Genomic DNA, 19,685 nt, shown 5'->3' with positions numbered 1-19,685 from the left:
AACAGCACTAAATGTCATTTTCAATTTTCCCGCCTCTGTCCCACTCTTATTGGTCAATGTGACTGACAGTCACTCTAACCTCTTCATAGATTGGAGCATTGGAACGTTCCCGACTTCCTGCTTTCTCATTGGTCCAGCTGATCGGTTCCTGTTTGGTGATTGGTCAATCCCTGCCTCTTCGCTCTGTGACCAGGATAGGTATGCATATCTTAATCGGTGATTGGTCGACTTCCCCATGTCTTGGTCTGTGATTAGACAGTTTTTATTGTTCCTTGATTGGTTTATCTGATACAGTCCTGCTTTGTCATTGGTGTATCTTTTTTTATACTCTGCCCCCATTTGTTCCCTAAAAGAATTAATGATACCAGCACCCCCTCTCCTAGGGAGAATGGGAGAAGGAATGGAATAGAGCAGATGAAGAGGAGGAGGAGGAGGAGGGAGCTGTTGGGTAATATATGTGGCAGTTTTGTCATTCAGACCATTGTGTGATATATATATATATATATATATATATATATATATATATATATATATATAGTGTGCTGATAGAACTGTGTTATGTGTCTACAGGTTGGGACCACTAAAGCCCCCTGGACTTCCAGGACCAAAAATGGCCGCCTTCAGCCGCAGGGAATTCTATGAACAACTTCTTCATGGATGCGTCTTCCCCACCGCCCTGCAAGGACTGGAGCAGATCTGGGTCCTTCTCCTGATGTGCCTGGTCTGCAGGGTGCTATGGAGGCTGGGTGAGAAGATAGATGCAAATCCTGACACATGAATACATGTTCACATGCATTGTGCATGACTGCACAGGGAAAAAATAAATAAATCGCATGCCCCATGTGTAAATCATATGTGTCTGGATGTACATGGATGATATGGCAGCACTAAGGGCGAATGTCTAGTTCAGACACCTGTGTAAACTGTCAGGGCATGAATTCCATTCGAGGGACTGATCCAATGATCAATAACCAGTGCATGAGATGGGGACTGATGAGAAAAAGGGTTTTCTGAGGAGTTGTGATTTTATGCGATCATAGGATGCCTGATTTATAATTTTATATCACTATATCCCTCTCTCCACCGGTCCAGGTCTTCCGTCCCACCTGAAGCACCTCTTCACTATCGCTGGCGGCTTCTTCTGCCTCTATCACTTCTTTCAGCTGCAGATGATCTGGGTGGTCCTACTGAGCCTGCTGTGTTACCTGGTGCTCTTCCTGTGCAGACACTCTCAGCACCGGGGGGTCCTGCTGTCCACCACTATCCTCATCTATCTCCTGATGGGGTGAGAACCAGCAAAGCTGCTTATTAGGCGTTAATCACACTCACACACTTTAACTATCCTATTTCTTTCTCCACCACAGGGAGATGCACATGGTGGATACAGTCAGCTGGCACAAGATGAGAGGTTCGTATCCTAAGACATCATTTGCATGAATAAAATATGTTTAGATTCAGCGTCATCAATGTTTTTTCTTGCAGACACCAAATGAGCCGTTATTGTTCTCTGTGATCATTTTAGCCCTAATCATTTATTAAATACTCTAAACCGTGTGTTTCTTTCAAAGCAGTCACAATGTTTCTAGACTGTGTCCCCTGTATAACCCATCACAGCTCCGCTCGTCAAATTCCTGATCCTTTCTATGGTACTGTGGATCTTCTTTTCTTCTCTCCTGAAATGAAGATCCAGTGTGGTCTGTAGTGTAGACGGCATAAAACGTTCTCTATAGGGGTTCAGGCCATTCATTTAAATATGGTAATTATATCGCCCTGTAAACACCTCTTTTCTAGTGTAAACATTGTTACCTGGACTCCTTCCTGTGTCCTCCTGGAGGTGTCCCACATTTCTCCAGGATACTTCCTCTGTTCCGGCACTCTTCCCTGGTTACTCCTTCTGTTCCGGCACTCTTCCCTGGTTACTCCTTCTGTTCCGGCACTCTTCCCTGGTTACTCCTTCTGTTCCGGCACTCTTCCCTGGTTACTCCTTCTGTTCCGGCACTCTTCCCTGGTCGTCTTCTCATCGTATTTTCGTTCTTAATTTTAGGAGCGCAGATGATTGTGGCGATGAAGGCTGTGTCTCTGGGCTTCGATGTGGATCGTGGCATCGTCCGCTCTATCCCGTCTCCAGTGGAATTCATGGGATATGTGTATTTTGTGGGGACCGTCATCTTTGGACCTTGGATCAGTTTTACCAGTTACCAGCAAGCAATAAATGGGCGGAAACTGGTGAGCAATGGGGATGGGGAAAACTGGGGTGACCGGTGTCTGCTACGGGGGGTTACGTGAAGAGGACACGTGGGATAGGATTCGTTGTTGCATGAAGAGGGAGGTTGTTTCCTGTCTCCTCCTTTCTGTCTGGTCCTGATTTCTTTATTTTTATTTGTTTATAGAGTTTCAGTTGGTTCCGGCGCGTGTGCCGCAGTTTGTTTCTCTGCCTCCTGTGTCTCCTGGTGTCCACGTGTATTTCACCGTATCTCTTCCCTTACTTCATCCCCCTCTATGGAGACCGGCTGCTGAGAAAGTGAGTATTCAACTCCCAAGTCAGGAACATGGACATAGTAATTCACGCTCCCCTGGTCTCGCCCAGCACATGCCTGTTCCGTGTTCTTCTACTTCTCCTGGCCGTTAAGTTTGTGCTATAAAGTGCCATGGGGATGCGCGGAGCTGGTTGGTGGGAGAACAGCGTACGTAAAAACAGTAACATGGCAATAAGAGGAGTGCAGATGTGAAATAAGGGTGGAGACGTCCATGATCTCAAAGGCTTACAGTCTAATGGGGTTATAGTTGTGCAGCAAGTGTGACTTAGGATGGGGTTTGGGAGGAGTGGGTCAGGTTGCTGGTGAGTAGGCTGTAGAGAAGTTGGGGGGGGGGGGGGAGATAGTGGAGCAGAAAGTGGGGTAGCGGAGAGGAGGTAATGGGAGCTCCTTCATAGCACCTATCTAGTCTCCCTTGCGCATCAGCCCTTTTAGGAAATGATTCTCCTGGAAGACGTTACCCCGATCTCCATGTCCTGTATGACCGCCATCTTCTGTTCCCTTCTCAGTATTTGAGGTCACTTTCTCAGCATTTTCTCTTTCCTTCCTCTTCTTTACGCTTTCATGGATCCTCCAGTAAGAAACGGAAAGCCAGGTATTCTGCTGTCCTCTGTGTCATCTTACACCTCTGATTACCCCCCCCCCTCTCACTCTCTCCCTCCCCACTCTTTTCCTCTCTCCCTCCCCACTCTTTTCCTCTCTCCCACCCCCCTTCTCTCTCTCTCCCCCCTTCTCTCTCTCCCTCCCGCCCCCTCCGCCCTTTTCTCTCCCTCCCGCTCCCCCCTTATCTCTCCCTCTCGCTCTACCCCCCCTTTCTCTCTCCCCCCTTTTCTCTCTCTCGCTCTCTCTCCCCCCTTTTCTCTGTCTCGCTCTCCCTCCACCCCTTTTCTCTCTCTCGCTCTCCCTCCCCCCTTTTCTCTCTCTCGCTCTCCCTCCCCACTCTTTTCCTCTCTCTCGCTCTCCCTCCCCACTCTTTTCCTCTTTCTCGCTCTCCCTCCCCACTCCTTTCCTCTCTCTCGCTCTCCCTCCCCACTCTTTTCCTCTCTCTCGCTCTCCCTCCCCACTCTTTTCCTCTCTCTCGCTCTCCCTCCCCACTCTTTTCCTCTCTCTCGCTCTCCCTCCCCACTCTTTTCCTCTCTCTCGCTCTCCCTCCCCACTCTTTTCCCCTCCCATTTGCTCTCCCTCCCCACTCTTTTCCTCTCTCTCGCTCTCCCTCCCCACTCTTTTCCTCTCTCCCTCCCTCTCCCTCCCCACTCTTTTCCTCTCCTCGTCCCGCTCCCTCCCCCCCTTTTCTCTCTCTCCTTCCCCCCCCTTTTCTCGCTCTCCCTCCCCCCTCTCTTTGTGTCTGTTTCTTATCCTTTCTCATTGTCACTCACCTGTCTTTCTGCTTCTCACCCTCCCGCTCCCTCCCGCTCCCCCCTTTTCTCTCTCTCGCTCTCTCTCCCTCCCCCCTTTTCTCTCTCTCGCTCTCTCTCCCTCCCCCCCTTTTTCTCTCTCTCCCCCCCCCCTCTCTTTGTGTCTGTTTCTTATCCTTTCTCATTGTCACTCACCTGTCTTTCTGCTTCTCTCTGCGGCAGAGGGTTTGCTGTGAGGTAAGTTCATCGCGCCTCTCTGCCTTTTTTTTTTTTGTTTTATCTTATTGTTATGAAGAATAGACCCTTTTTTTCCTCCCCAAGTGCAGCAATGCATCATGGGAGGTTGTCCCTCATTGGGGAAAATACTGAATAAAAAAATCAAACCTTAGAATCATTTATAATACATTTTGCCCTTCTGGAAGGCAGTGATTAGCTGTCCAAATGGAGATACATAATTACTAGCAGAGGGCAGTAGATATATATTTCTTTTAAGTCTGGTCTGGGTACCTTGTTTTTGGCAAATGTTAAAACAAAGGACCTCGGACCTCATGCACGATGCATCAGGCTCACATCAAGGTCAGGAACGACCTTGGCAAATGCGGTCCCTCTGCGATGCCCATTGCGGTGCCCCCCTATCCCATTGGAGGGGACGTAGCTATTGCTATAGGGCGCGTGGCTGGGCTCAGAGGGGTGTGTGTACCCCACGAAAGTTGACCCTGGATGAAATAATGTTGTTTGTCCGAACCTCACCTGCCTATTAATCCCCTTCCTGCTTATTCTACAGCGCTACATAATATGTTGCCGCTTTATACATGTGATGTGACACCCGGTCCCCACCTCTAAGCTGCTGATCTCCCCTCTTCCTATATGACCCCCGCTTACGGATGTATCTGTCTTCTCTCCAGGTGGCTGCGGGCCTACGAGAACACCTCTTCCTTCCACTTCAGTAATTATTTTGTGGGGTTCTTGTCGGAAGTGACAGTTGTCCTCTCCGGAGCTGGGTTCACTGAGGAGAAGGATCACATTCACTGGTGAGTCCGAGGGTGAGTGGACCCTCTGTCTGCACTCACTCCTTCTCATACTGTGGTCCATGTCATTTGTTTGTCCTTCTTGTAACTGTTATTCCAAAACTTCCCGTGTTCCCGTCTCCGCTAACTTTCCATGTCAAGCGCATTCTATAAACTGCTCCCCGATTTTCCTCAGGGACCTCACGGTTTCTCGCCCCCTGAATGTAGAGATCCCTCGCTCAATGGTTGATGTTGTGACCAGCTGGAACCTGCCCATGTCCCGATGGTTACACACATGTAAGTATCCACTAACATACATGTGAGCTTACTCCAGGCACACGCAACTCAGCTCCCGGCGACGAGCTCACTCCGGGAGTACGTGGTTCTGCTCCCGGCGGCGAGCTCACCCCAGGCGCACGCGACTCTGCTCCCGGCGGCGAGCTCACTCCGGGAGTACGTGGCTCTGCTCCCAGCGGCGAGCTCACCCCAGGCGCACGCAACTCTGCTCCCGGCGGCGAGCTCACCCCAGGCGCACGCAACTCTGCTCCCGGCGGCGAGCTCACTCCGGGAGTACGCGGCTCTGCTCCCGGCGGCGAGCTCACCCCAGGCGCACGCAACTCTGCTCCCGGCGGCGAGCTCACTCCGGGAGTACGCGGCTCTGCTCCCGGCGGCGAGCTCACTCCGGGAGTACGCGGCTCAGCTCCCGGCGACGAGCTCACTCCGGGAGTACGTGGTTCTGCTCCCGACGGCGAGCTCACCCCAGGCACACGCAACTCAGCTCCCGGCGACGAGCTCACTCCGGGAGTACGTGGTTCTGCTCCCGACGGCGAGCTCACCCCAGGCGCACGCGACTCTGCTCCTGTAGAGGAGCTGATTCAGTGTTCTCAAACTTTATTAATCTTCCTAAATATCCTCCTCAGATGTGTTCAAGAACGCGCTGAAGCTCGGCACTTTTCACGCCATTATCGTGACGTATGCAGCCAGTGCTCTACTCCATGTAAGTGTTACATATGTGTATGACGTTCTGTGTGTATTCTAGATGTAAGGATAGACCCCGCCCCCGCGGATCACTGGTATTGTGCTGTGTAATATGGCGGCTCTATATAAATATTTAATAACATTATGTAACACCCCCATTATTATTACATATGACTCAATGGGAATAACCATTGTCATTACTGAGATCATACCAGTAATCCAGGTAACAGGAAAACACTAACTGGACCTTTTACATAAACTGGTGCACTAGTAACTCTGCGGAATAGGGAGCGACAGTTCCCCGAATGATTCTATCCTCGGTCCAGCTTCCTGTACGTCCCCAATGTGTCTGTGGGAAAGTCTGACACCAGAGGGATAAGACACCATATGTGCGTGTTTACATCATGTATGTGTTTTACATGTGTCTTCTCAGGGTCTCAGTTTCCATCTGGCAGCCGTGTTATTGTCCCTGGGATTCATAACATACGTGGAACACGGTGAGTCTCTTCTAATATAACGATTCACGATACGATGAGTAACACAATCTCTAAACCCCCAATTATACTGTTCCGTAGAGCGTTCCACCCGCCACGTCGCACCCACAGTTATTGTTAATATTAGTATTATTATTGACGCCTGCTGTATCGTGCCCACACCTTCCCCGGCAGCGTAAACAGCAAGTGGGCATTATAACCATTACATAACATATACACAAACATGAGGCATCAAAGGAACTTGCAACCAAAAAGTATCAAAGCAGTAACTCCGCAAACATTATATGTCAGAGAAATGTGCCGTTAAAAATAAAATCGGTGAATAAAAAATGTTATATATAGTACATGTATGTATATAGTGTGTGTGTGTGTGTTTATATAATATATTTATATCTGTGTGTTTGTTTTACCTGTGTTCTTAAGTGTTTTACCGCACATCGTTACTCCCAGCGAGTAAACTTTAAAAATAATACTACATGTTAGCAGCCTTTCAGATTTCTCCTTCTATGGTAAATTAAAGGAGAACGCCACCGCCACTGAGCCGTGAAGGCAGCCATATTGGGGGGCGGTACTGATACGTGTATGAATACTTATCAACAGTGGTATCAAGGTAACGGCCCTATCTGAGTTTCCTGGGTAGTACAGACCCGGGGTGAGGAATTGTATGTGGTCCGAGTTCTCCTTTAAGCATGATGCACCCTAGCGTTTAACCATTACCCTCTCCCACCATGCACATACCCCTGCCTTGTATTCCAGTGCTCCGGAAGAGACTGGCGGACATCTTTAGCGCCTGCATTACGTCAAAGAAATGCCCCCCGTCTTGTGCCCACCGCCACAAGAAGGTGAGAATCTGCTCTCCTATAACAGAGAAATGTCCTCATACAGGACTCTGACCTCCTCGCTCTCTCACGTTCATTATGTGTCTCTTCTACCAGGGCGTCCTCGTGTATCTGATTAACATTCTATTCGGGGTCCTGGCTGTACTTCAACTGACGTACCTGGGGTCTTTATTTGATACAGACTCGGAGGACACCAGCGAAGAAGAGGTAAATCTTTTGTATCAGTTAGGACTTGCTAAACCGTCTTCTAACAGATTTGACGTTGATCTGACCACCGTGGGGCGCCGTTCCATGATATTTAATTCTCTGATAATTCCCAGGGGACTTAATTAATGTCAATGTGCTCGCAGGTAAGTGTCACTGTGCAGTATAAATCATACCCCTATCTACATTCATAGTAAATTGAAGATGAATCCTACTTCTATTTAGATGTAGACTTTTTAGTACATTAGCCCACACTTCTGTATACTTTATTGTTCCAGCATATGATAGTATAAGTGTTGTACTTTCCGATATCTAAATTTGTTACACACAGCTCGGTTGTGTCTGCATATTGCCAGAGAAACACACTGGACTAAAACACAGTTGTTTAGGTTCCTTGTGAAGGAGACAAAGCAGCGCCGGGATAGGTCCGTTGTGATGACGTCTTGTGCGGCTGTGAAAAGGCGCTAACTCAGCAGCGCATACGCCATAGCATCTCCTAACGGGACACGATTTCAGGATTTCCCTGTGTGAAATCTAGCCCTTAAAGGAAAACCATAAAACGTGATCTGTTGCGATCACTTCAGATGTAAAATAGCAACAGAGAGAATTACCCTTCTCTGGTCATATCCGAAAATTTAAATTTTGGGGGTTTAAAGGGCCATTAAATGGTTTGTTATTATTTTAAACAGGTTACTATGGTCACAAAACCTGTTCTTTACCTATGATTTAAATTTCTGCTTCAAATCGGTCACGTCTCCCTCCCCTTAGATGGTGTATACAGGGGCAGTTAGTGTCCTTTTAGGGTATGTTGTTTCTGTGCTCACCACACAGACGGGACATATAATAAGGATCACTGATCCCTACTGAGAATGAGGTCCTAAAATACACAAGCGTCCAACTGGATTGGTGCATCGTGCACTATTATAAGTCCCCTATGGGGGTGATGTTCGCTGTGAACATTCATGCTTATTGTAGACTAGTTTTCATTAGGGATTAATGATCCCTACCCTCTCTTCTTCCTGATGTTAATGGAGCAGAGGTGCACCGTATCTTGGGCAGTACAACACCACCGTTATGTGGTAGTACTTATCCAGGGTAGATGTGGTAATTATTGGGGCGCATACCTTATAAACTAAAGTGGTTTCAGAGTTTCTGGAACATTATTGGGCGTTTAGGCTAACGAAGGTCACAAGTCCCTTGTGCTCCACCTGCTGGCAGGTTGTAGCACAGCAGTGGTATGTATGAAAGATTTAAAGGGGATCTCCAGCCTCAGAGTTTTATTGTCCAGTTTGTATCCAATGTACAGGCCTGAGCTTAGGCTGCATACAAGGACACCAAAAATGAGCAACTTGACCTTAGAATACTCTGAAGTTGGAGTTGCCCTTTAAGGACGGGACTTGACGGGACTTTCTCTCATTTTCTCTTTTCTCGTTCTTCAGGGTTACGGGATGTCGCACACCATTAATAAGTGGTCTGAGCTGAGCTGGACTGGCCACTGGCTTACCTTTGGCTGTTGGGTGCTCTATCGCTTGATTGGCTGAGAGGGGGACACCTACAAGACTCACTCTGTGACATCTGCCAATGAAAATGTCTGCCATCTTGTGGGTGTGACCAATTCCTGTCATTCAGTATTTCAAGAGAAGCCTAGGGTATTTAACGACTGATCACACAGCACATGGGGGGGTTTGGGGAGAGGGGGTGTCTCTCGGTGCCTTGGCTTACAGCTAGGGAACGAGAAACGAAGATGTCTTCTCTCTGCAGAGATTGATGTGAACTGCCAGTTCTGTGTGCTCTACTGACTGTCTGTGGTCTTACAGCCCCAATAATCATATCCGTCTTCTGGTGATACAGACTGAAAGTCTCCTTTGCTACAAGGGGAGATTGGATAAAGGTCATGACCTCACTGCCTGCCCTGATTCTACTAATAAAGTTGTTTTGTAAGGAATGTGTTTTCTTGTACCTGTTCCAGAACAAAAACCCTCAACATGTAGACCATTCCAAAAAGATCTTTAATCCAAGAGCCAAGCAACATCACAAATACAACTCTATGATACAGATGTGGCCGTCCCGGGGAACCAGGAGGCAGGCTAGGCTCACGACACATACCAGCACACCGTCAGATCGTCATTCATGCACACTCGTTTATCATCACCCTCAGAACCCCCTCGTGGCTCGCACCAACAGGAAGGGCCTGACCGGAAGACTGTGCCGGTGCCAAGACATCAAAGTTTTGCTCGGCTGCACGTGCTCTGTGGACACGTGATGAATCCCGCGTTTCCTGCGGCATGAACCCAGCAGCGTCTCCAGCGCCATTCGCACAAAGGCCTGGAAATTACTGCTTCGCTCTCGTCGGCTGTCCTTCAGGAGGCAAAAAGAAGAGGACAGGTTGAGCTTATCATGGTGCAGGGGAAATGAATGGATGACAAGGTGTATTAGAGGTTGGGGGAAAGCGAGGGATAGCGCAGGCTGTTTAAGATAGAAAAGAGACAAGATGGAGGGTGAGGGACAATGTAGATGGCATCAGATGTAATAGAGACAAGATGGAGGGTGAGGGACAATGTAGATGGTGTCAGATGGAAGGGAGACAAGATGGAGGGTGAGGGACAGAATAGATGGCATCAGATGGGGGGTAAAGAACAATGTAGATGGAAGAGAGACAAGATGGAGGGTGAGGGACAATGTAGATGGCATCAGATGGAGGGTGAGGGACAACATAGATGGCATCAGATGGAATAGAGACGTGATGAAGGACGAGGGACAACATAGATGGCATCAGATGGAATAGAGACAAGATGGAGGGTGAGGGACAACATAGATGGCATCAGATGGAATAGAGACAAGATGGAGGGTGAGGGACAATGTAGATGGCATCAGATGGAGGGTGAGGGACAACATAGATGGCATCAGATGGAAGAGAGACAAGATGGATGGAGGGTGAGGGACAACATAGATGGCATCAGATGGAATAGAGACAAGATGGAGGGTGAGGGACAACATAGATGGCATCAGATGGAATAGAGACAAGATGGAGGGTGAGGGACAACATAGATGGCATCAGATGGAATAGAGACAAGATGGAGGGTGAGGGACAACATAGATGGCATCAGATGGAATAGAGACAAGATGGAGGGTGAGGGACAATGTAGATGGCATCAGATGGAGGGTGAGGGACAACATAGATGGCATCAGATGGAAGAGAGACAAGATGGATGGAGGGTGAGGGACAACATATATGGCATCAGATGGAATAGAGACAAGATGGAGGGTGAGGGACAACATAGATGGCATCAGATGGAATAGAGACAAGATGGAGGGTAAGGGACAATGTAGATGGCATCAGATGGAGGGTAAGGGACAATGTAGATGCCATCAGATGGTGGAGAGACAAAATGGAGGGTGATGGACAACATAGATGGCATCAGATGGAAGAGAGACAAGATAGATGGAGGGTGAGGGACAACATAGATGGTATCAAATGCAATAGAGACAAGATGGAGGGTGAGGGACAACATAGATGGTGTCAAATGCAATAGAGACAAGATGGAGGGTGAGGGACAACATAGATGGCATCAGATGGAATAGAGACAAGATGGAGGGTAGGGGACAATGTAGATGGTATCAGCTGGAATAGAGACAAGATGGAGAACCAGGGACAACAATGGCTGCATAAGATGGAAAAGAGATATAATGGGGGGTGAGGGATAGCATAGATAGCATGAGATGAAAGAGACAATATAGAGAGTGAGGGACAACATAGATGGCATCAGATGGAGGAGAGACAAGATGGAGTGTGAGGGACAACATAGATGGCATCAGATGGAAGAGAGACAAGATGGAGTGTGAGGGACAACATAGATGGCATCAGATGGAAGAGAGACAAGATGGAGGGTGAGGGACAACATAGATGGCATCAAATGCAATAGAGACAAGATGGAGGGTGAGGGACAACATAGATGGCATCAGATGGGGGGTAAAGGACAATGTAGATGGAAGAGAAGATGGAGGGTGAGGGACAACATAGATGGCATCAGATGGAAGAGAGACAAGATGGAGGGTGAGGGACAACATAGATGGCATCAGATGGAGGAGAGACAAGATGGAGTGTGAGGGACAACATAGATGGCATCAGATGGAGGAGAGACAAGATGGAGTGTGAGGGACAACATAGATGGCATCAGATGGAAGAGAGACAAGATGGAGGGTGAGGGACAACATAGATGGCATCAGATGGAGGAGAGACAAGATGGAGTGTGAGGGACAACATAGATGGCATCAGATGGAGGAGAGACAAGATGGAGTGTGAGGGACAACATAGATGGCATCAGATGGAAGAGAGACAAGATGGAGGGTGAGGGACAACATAGATGGCATCAAATGCAATAGAGACAAGATGGAGGGTGAGGGACAACATAGATGGCATCAGATGGGGGGTAAAGGACAATGTAGATGGAAGAGAAGATGGAGGGTGAGGGACAACATAGATGGCAGCAGATGGAGGAGAGACAAGATGGAGTGTGAGGGACAACATAGATGGCATCAGATGGAAGAGAGACAAGATGGAGGGTGAGGGACAACATAGATGGCATCAAATGCAATAGAGACAAGATGGAGGTTGAGGGACAACATAGATGGCATCAGATGGGGGGTAAAGGACAATGTAGATGGAAGAGCAGATGGAGGACGAGGGACAACATAGATGGCAGCAGATGGAAGAGAGTCAAGATGAAGGGTGAGGGACAACATAGATGGCAGCAGATGGAAGAGAGACAAGATGGAGGGTGAGGGACAACATAGATGGCATCAAATGCAATAGAGACAAGATGGAGTGTGAGGGACAACATAGATGGCATCAGATGGAAGAGAGACAAGATGGAGGGTGAGGGACAACATAGATGGCATCAAATGCAATAGAGACAAGATGGAGGGTGAGGGACAACATAGATGGCATCAGATGGGGGGTAAAGGACAATGTAGATGGAAGAGAAGATGGAGGACGAGGGACAACATAGATGGCAGCAGATGGAAGAGAGTCAAGATGGAGGGTGAGGGACAACATAGATGGTAGCAGATGGAAGAGAGACAAAATGGAGGGTGAGGGTCAATGTAGATGGTATCAGATGGAATAGAGACGAGATGGAGGGTGAGGGACAATGTAGATGGTATCAGATGGAATAGAGACCAGATGGAGGGTAAGGGACAACATAGATGGCATCAGATGGAATAGAGACAAGATGGAGGGTGAGGGACAACATAGATGGCATCAGATGGAAGAAAGACAAGATGGAGTGTGAGGGACAACATAGATGGCATCAGATGGAATAGAAACAAGATGGAGGACGAGGGTCAACATAGATGGCATCAGATGGAATAGAGACAAGATGGAGGGTGAGGGACAACATAGATGGCATCAGATGGAAGAGAGACAAGATGGAGGGTGAGGGACAACATAGATGGCATCAGATGGAATAGAGACAAGATGGAGGGTGAGGGACAACATAGATGGCATCAGATGGAATAGAGACAAGATGGAGGGTAAGGGACAAAGTAGATGGTATCAGATGCAATAGAGACAAGATGGAGTGTGAGGGACAACATAGATGGCATCAGCTGGAATAGAGACAAGATGGAGAACCAGGGACAACAATGGCTGCATAAGATGGAAAAGAGATATAATGGGGGGTGAGGGATAGCATAGATAGCATGAGATGAAAGAGACAATATAGAGAGTGAGGGACAACATAGACTTCATAAGATGGAAGTGAGAAGAGATGGAGAACGAGGGACAACACAGGCTGATTAAGTTAGAAGAGAGACAAGATTAAGGGTGAGGGACAACATAGATAGCATGAGATAAAGATGGCGGGTGAGGAATAACACAGACTGATTAAGGTAGTAGAGAGACAAGATGGAGGAGGAGAGAGTTTATAGGCTGCATAAGATGGAGGATGAAAGACAGAATAGGCTGCATAACAAGTGAGTCTTTGGTAGACAAAACATGTTCTGTTCAACAGTGGCAAAATATGAACAGATAAAGGAAACAGATCATTTACTGACATGTAAAACAGTGGGTAGAAAGAGAACCAACAATATAATTGTATAAAGCAGCGGCTCTCTGGCCCACGTTGGGTGGATCTCATACCTGGAGCTCAGGTGAATGTATCAAGCTGAGCTAGTAATTAATCCACCGGTGCTCCTGGGAGAAGATCCATAAAACATGCCAGGAAAAATAGAAGCAAGAGGACAAGTTTGAATAACTTAGCTCTTAATCCTGTCCTCTGGCCTCACCCACAGTGCATGTTTTCAGGATTACCTTCCAGGAGAAGAGGTTGAAAAATAATTGATCCATCAATCATATATATATATAATATCCATCCAAAGCAATAACTTTTGATGAGAACAAGTTTGAGAACCACTAGTCAACAACATGGTTGGTCATCTCCAGTCCTGAAGTACCCACACCCGGACATGTTTTCTGTATTTCCCTCTGTCAAATTCACCAATTCATCATCCAAAAAGTGAAAACGTGAAACGTGGGGCACTTGAAGACCAAAGCCTGGTCTGGATTACTCACAGAGGCTCTGCTGTTTATAGCAGAGTGGTGGGAAAGAATAGAGGCTGTTCTAGAAGGGTAACACTGAGGACCTATTGTTCTAGACGGATCACGGAAACAATTATTAACACAATAAAACATTTTTGCCACAGGTGTGAATCAAAGGACAGATTATATTGTTCCGTCTGTGTAAAAGTGTACAGGTTTCTAAATACTAGTGTGGGGATGGGGGGTTTACTAACAAAATATATAGCCGTAACTAATGACACATTTTCTTTGTATTAATGAAGGCCTTGTTGCACATTGTTAGTGAACAAAACACACTATAGGTTGTTGTAGAGAAATGGAGAATGCCTAGAAGAGAGGGAGTTTGGAGAATATTAACAGGAAAAGAGGTTCTGTAATCCTTAGAAACCTTCTTTAAACAATTAAAACAAATGTCTCATTGGCTGCTGCGGGTTACAGCCATATCTCCCTTTGAATCCGTTTTGATAAATGTTGGTAACGGCATAGAGTGTTCTAGAGTTTGGAACACAGGAAACGAAACATTTGTTAAAGGGCGTGTGGGTGTCAAGCTGAATGGATTTTTCTAGATGTCCACACCAGGAAATTTGTTCTAGAGGAAAAAGGGCAGTACACTGAGTATTGTGAACCAATATTCCCAGCATGCTCTGCAGATCAGAGGCTGGCAGTCAGCAGTACCGCCTGCTTTGAAAGGCGTCAATCATGGCAGCTCCTATGATGGCACCTTTTAAAGTGTGCTGAATATACTGAGAATAAAGATAATTTAATAACCAAAATGCACTGCTCATATTTTTCCTTTAAAATGTGATATGCAAAGAAGAAAAGTTTGCTGTGTCATATATTACTACTGACAGGTGTATTTACTGACCTATATCAGTTACTTGGCATGTGGGACAAATTTTCAAAGAAATATGGCAGCGTGCAATGAGCAGTACCAACAATCAATCTATTCAGAATTTTTCTGTTGCGTCTATTTCACAAACTGTTATTTTGTTACCTCTTTGCTTTTTAACATGTGTTTTTTTCTCTTGCACCCGGTGCTTGTGTTCTGGGAGATTCTGGGGAGAGAAGAGAAGTAGAGAGTCATGGAGAACATTCTGGGCTGAGAAGAAAGGGTGGAGGCCACCGGCCAAGATTGGGGGGGAAAAGACTATATATAGTGGGGTGGAGACAGGGAAGACCGGGGAGTACTGGGAGTGGGCAGTGGAGATGACAGGGAAGGTTATGGGAAGAGGCCACTTGAAAGTTTCTGGGTGGAAACCGGGGTAGGCAGATTCTGGGGGGAGCGGAGGGGGTTTAGAGTAACATGGAAGATTCTGGGGAGGGGATTTGAGAGTCATAAGGAAGATTTTGGAGAGAGAGCAGAGGTTGACTGTCAATAATGAAGTTTATGGCGGAGAGGAGAGGTTGAGAGCTACTGGGAAACACTGTAGGACAACGGGACAATTCACCTATGCGTGGAATCTACACATATACCAGGCACACATGGTCAGACTGTGATTACAAATCTTCACATTGGTGCCAGAAGTGGGGAGGGATAAATTTGGCACAGAAGAGAAAGTATAGATGTCACTTACCTTGTGAGGTTTGTTTGACTTATCCTCTGCGGGGAAAAAACACAATTGATTAAAAAGAGAATTGTACTTTTATGATATAACATAGACATGACCAGATTAAAATGCCCATTTATCTTCCAATTACCAATGCACATTTGGGCAGCAGAGAGTGGACTACAACACTGCAGGTGTACCGGTAGTGGTATAATGACAGCCTCAGACAGTATCAGGGGACTTTGTAATCTTGTAAAATGTGCAAAGCAATCCTGAAACTGTTGCAATCAGCAATGCGAGTGCGTCAAAATTTTAAATGACATTTAAACATGTTATAAGGACTGAGGATGTTCATCATCTCCAAATTTGGCTGTATATTAGCACCGAAAATCTATAGATGCCTTCTATTAGGAATGGCTGAATTTGTTAGTCCCCTGTGGGGTAGATTTACTAAAACTTCTAAAAAAGGAAAAGTGAATTTGTTGCCCATAGCAACCAATCGGATTCCACCTATCATGTATGTAGTACATTCTAGGAAATGACAGCTAGAATCTGATTGGTTGCAATGGGCAACACCTCCGCTTCAGTGCAGTTCACTCTTCACTCTTCGGCAATCTGTAGCGCTCCAGCTTGGGCAGAACTACAAGTCCCAGCAAGTTTTGAAGCCTGCTAGAACTTGCAGTTCCTTGATAGAGGCACAGGTTACGCCTCTGTCCATACTATGTGTACCTCTTACAGATAAGTGCGGTGTTCAGAAGTGGGGTAAACAGGCAAGAACACAGTTCCAAATTCAGTGTTAAAATAAACCCAAATTGTGGATTATTTTTGATTTCTAAAATGCATGGGGGGAACATGGGGGATGTTCTGCAGACCTCTCTAGAAATGCTCTGCAGGAGAAGAGTTATGAATTACTAACCAGGTGATACAAGATTATACGTTGATACTTACAGTTCTCTTATATAAATACATTTTACTTCCGTCCTGTTTCTTAATGATAACGTAGTGGTCATCCAGATGGGGGGGAGTCTGTCAATTACTGGGGTGCAGCAATAAATTATTGAATAATAAACGTAACGTTTCTAAGCGCACCTGTACCCCAGTTCAGGGGTTCCTGTGGTTTCTCTTCCTTTCCCAAATATAGCAATCTCTCAGTTGTCAGACAAGTATTACTAAAATAATCCCTGGTAAATATTTCAATTATGATAAGGGGGTCTCCCAGTTCTGATTTGTCTCTCTGTTAAGGGGTCTCTCAGTTCTGATCTGTCTCTGTTAAGGGGTCTCTCAGTTCTGATCTGTCTCTGTTAAGGGGTCTCCCAGATCTGATGGATGTTTGTCTCTGTTAAGGGGGTCTCCCAATTCTGATGTTTGTCTCTGTTAAGGGGGTCTCCCAATTCTGATGTGTGTCTCTGTTAAGGGGTCTCCCAGTTCTGATGTGTGTCTCTGTTAAGGGGTCTCCCAGATCTGATGCTTGTCTCTGTTAAGGGGTCTCTCAGTTCTGATCTGTCTCTCTGTGAAGGAGGTCTCCCAGTTCTGATGTCTCTGTCTAATAAGGGGTCTAGCTGTGAAGTGTGTGTCCTGTGATACGGGGGTCATTCAGGTTTGGGGCATCCCAGGCTAAGGGTAGGGGGGTCCGGATCGCTCTGCACAACGTACCTTTTGCCTCTGGCATCTTGCCCCAGTGACTGGGTTTCAATGACTGATACTGAGGGTCTCCGTGTAGTGTGGGCAGATTCTGGCACCACCCACATTTATTGCCCCTCCCTGAATGCCCCTGGTGCCGGACAGAAGGGGCAGATTCTAGAACTGGGCAGAGAATCTGCTTATTCAGGTAGATGTGCTGACCTAGCACAGAGACCCCCCCAGACCCCCCCCCCCCCCCCAGTTGTGTATCACTGGCAGGATTAACCCTTACACCACCAGACATGTCACACAGTGTGATCCCCATTAGTGTGATATATATTCCATACATTACGTCTGGATTTTTACTTGTTTGTTTGTTTGTTGAATCTCTAATAAACATGTTTACATCGCTCAGCAGACCTGGAAACTGACCACAAAACATTTGCTAAATGACTGAAATGCACAGTTAGTGTTGTCACTCAGCGTTTGTGCAGTCAGTGACCTTTATTAATGCAGATTATTACAGTTGTGCCCCGTCTGTCCCTAAGTCCCTGCATTCAGCCCTTTGTAATATCAACCCACCTCCAATATTAATATATTTTACTTATATATACCAACATACCATGAATGAATGCCCTGTTCCCAAGAGCTTGCCATCTAAGCCTGGATACACCTGCGGTGTCAGAGAATAACCCAGATATGGCAGCGGCCACAAAATACAGTCCCTCGGTGTCACCAGAATGGACGTCTCTTGCATTCAATGTTTAATGGGTTTTAAATATTCTTTAAATCTTTTTTACATTTTTCTTAGTGGAACTGAAAGCCTAAATCTAATCCCATTTAACCCTTCCTGCCCCGAGCCAGTCTTGCCGGGGCAGTTGAGTATGCCATAATTGACTGATGATGTCAGAGATTAAAGAGGATATATGGAACAATGCAGCAGCCAACAGTGATACAGATACTACGAGTCATTGATAAGTTCCGTGACCATACAGCAGCACAATCCTGTAGGTACAGCGCTATGATATAGGTCACGGAACTCGGAGGTAACTTCTGTTATCCCTAGAATTCATGTTAAGGGGTGAATTATTCCTTATAATTCACGCAGGAAGTAGAAGCCAGAATAAGGGTAGTTTTTGGGGGGGGTTTTTAGACGTGGTTCTGCTAGGGGCCTGATTAAGGGTTCAGACCGCCCTAGGCTAATGCGCTCGCCCAACGGTGACTCATTGTCTTCAGCCTTTACCATAGGAATACATCAAGATTAAAACCTTACTACATGTTTTGTTCATGCCATTTTTTTTTGCATTGGAGGACAACAATTCTCTTATATTTTAAAAATGAATTTTAGTGTATATCTCTCCCTGTCACAATTTTACCCCCTTTCCCCCCCTAAAAAAAGCCTTGCACCCTAGGCTGCAGTCTATCAGCCTATTGGATACTCAGGCCCTGGGTATGATTGGTAAGGTAACTCAACCAGCATGCAGTATGAATTTATAGTTTTATTACTGGACGATAATAATGTATTATTTTATTACGGGGGATAATACTATTTGAATTATAATGAGTGCAGTAATAATGTATTTATGATGGGGGAGGAGGCACCATTTATAGCGCACACGTGTGAACTTTATATAGTATGTAGTGCCCCCATCATGAAATAATAAGTGTTGCCCCTTTATAAATACATTATTATTGCACCTGTTATAAATCAAATAGTATTTACCCCTGTAGTAAAATAATACATTATTATTGCCCAGTAATACAATTATATCAAAATATTGGCTTTTTTAGTAAATAAACTGTTTGAAGCTGAAAACCACATGTGACGTGTGGCGGTTTGCAAACCGCCCAAAAATACGCGGCTTAGAACCTGTCTTGTGAGAGGATCACATGATCGGTTGCGGCAGCTTTGACTGAAGTATTGTGGAATGAATTAGAGAAGCTGTGAGTATTGTTCAAACACAGCGTATGAACAAATGTTATCTTTGTTGACCAGTGATGTCAGCTTTGTACTCACGCCACTTACGTATCAGTTATCAGTAACCATATTGTTAGGTATATTTTTGGGAGTTTTTAGTGATTGGGAAATTCTGATGATGTCCTGCTCTTTTCTAAGATTAGTTTTGCAAGAAAGGGGCACTGATTCCCATCTACGCAGACATGTCAGTGCACTTTGGCTGATTTCCAGACACTAATAAACATAAAACACACCTTACTATACACTGTTTGCAACAACATGACGGCAGTAAAAGTCACAATAACATGCCTAGTCAATGGGAGTATGCTTCATATATATATATATATATATATATATATATATATATATATATATATATATATATATATATATATATATTTATTTATTTATATATATGTATATATATATATGTCACCTTTTTCATAAAGGTGGGTTACCCAGTTGGCTGACAATGCATATTGGGAGCTTAACTTATATATATTCTATATATTTACTAAACTGCAGGCTTGAAATAGTAGAGATGTTGCCTATAGCAACCAATCAGGTTATAGC

General features: G+C 45.8%; 1 protein-coding gene and 1 long non-coding RNA gene across 3 annotated transcripts; one reads left to right on the top strand and one right to left on the bottom strand.

Annotated features, from left to right (window-relative positions):
• The first annotated feature begins 323 nt into the window (after positions 1-323).
• PORCN (porcupine O-acyltransferase) lies at positions 324-9,356 on the top strand. 2 transcript variants are annotated; one of them, XM_075185564.1, is made up of 15 exons: positions 324-448; positions 571-746; positions 1,093-1,285; positions 1,365-1,408; positions 2,045-2,226; positions 2,391-2,521; positions 3,112-3,129; positions 4,112-4,126; positions 4,795-4,920; positions 5,093-5,193; positions 5,817-5,893; positions 6,308-6,371; positions 7,125-7,210; positions 7,304-7,414; positions 8,851-9,356. In XM_075185564.1, exons 2-15 carry the CDS (start codon positions 611-613, stop codon positions 8,950-8,952), a joined length of 1,386 nt encoding a protein of 461 aa, XP_075041665.1. In that variant the 5' UTR covers positions 324-448; positions 571-610; the 3' UTR covers positions 8,953-9,356. The 2 variants fall into 2 exon arrangements, with proteins under 2 accessions (XP_075041665.1, XP_075041666.1); XM_075185565.1 differs by lacking the exons at positions 3,112-3,129; positions 4,112-4,126 and having other exon boundaries at positions 326-448.
• Positions 9,357-9,402: 46 nt separating this feature from the next.
• LOC142101244 (uncharacterized) lies at positions 9,403-16,810 on the bottom strand. Its single transcript, XR_012678976.1, has 3 exons — positions 15,563-16,810; positions 14,983-15,043; positions 9,403-9,769 (listed from the first exon to the last, which is right to left on the bottom strand). It is a non-coding gene; the product is annotated as an uncharacterized LOC142101244 (long non-coding RNA).
• Positions 16,811-19,685: the final 2,875 nt, after the last annotated feature.

This window comes from Mixophyes fleayi, chromosome 9 (genome assembly GCF_038048845.1).
Source record: "Mixophyes fleayi isolate aMixFle1 chromosome 9, aMixFle1.hap1, whole genome shotgun sequence".
Classification (NCBI taxonomy): Eukaryota; Metazoa; Chordata; class Amphibia; order Anura; family Limnodynastidae; genus Mixophyes; species Mixophyes fleayi.
Note: the sequence above shows the minus strand (reverse complement) of the source record. Positions and strands in the feature narration are given on the sequence as shown.

Excerpts from the sequence above, each read along its gene's own strand:
- PORCN (XM_075185564.1), top strand. The coding sequence starts at position 611 with ATGGCCGCCTTCAGCCGCAGGGAATTCTATGAACAACTTCTTCATGGA. Across the intron at positions 747-1,092 it reads CAGGGTGCTATGGAGGCTGG|GTCTTCCGTCCCACCTGAAG; the intron begins GTGAGAAGATAG and ends CCACCGGTCCAG. Across the intron at positions 7,415-8,850 it reads AGGACACCAGCGAAGAAGAG|GGTTACGGGATGTCGCACAC; the intron begins GTAAATCTTTTG and ends CTCGTTCTTCAG.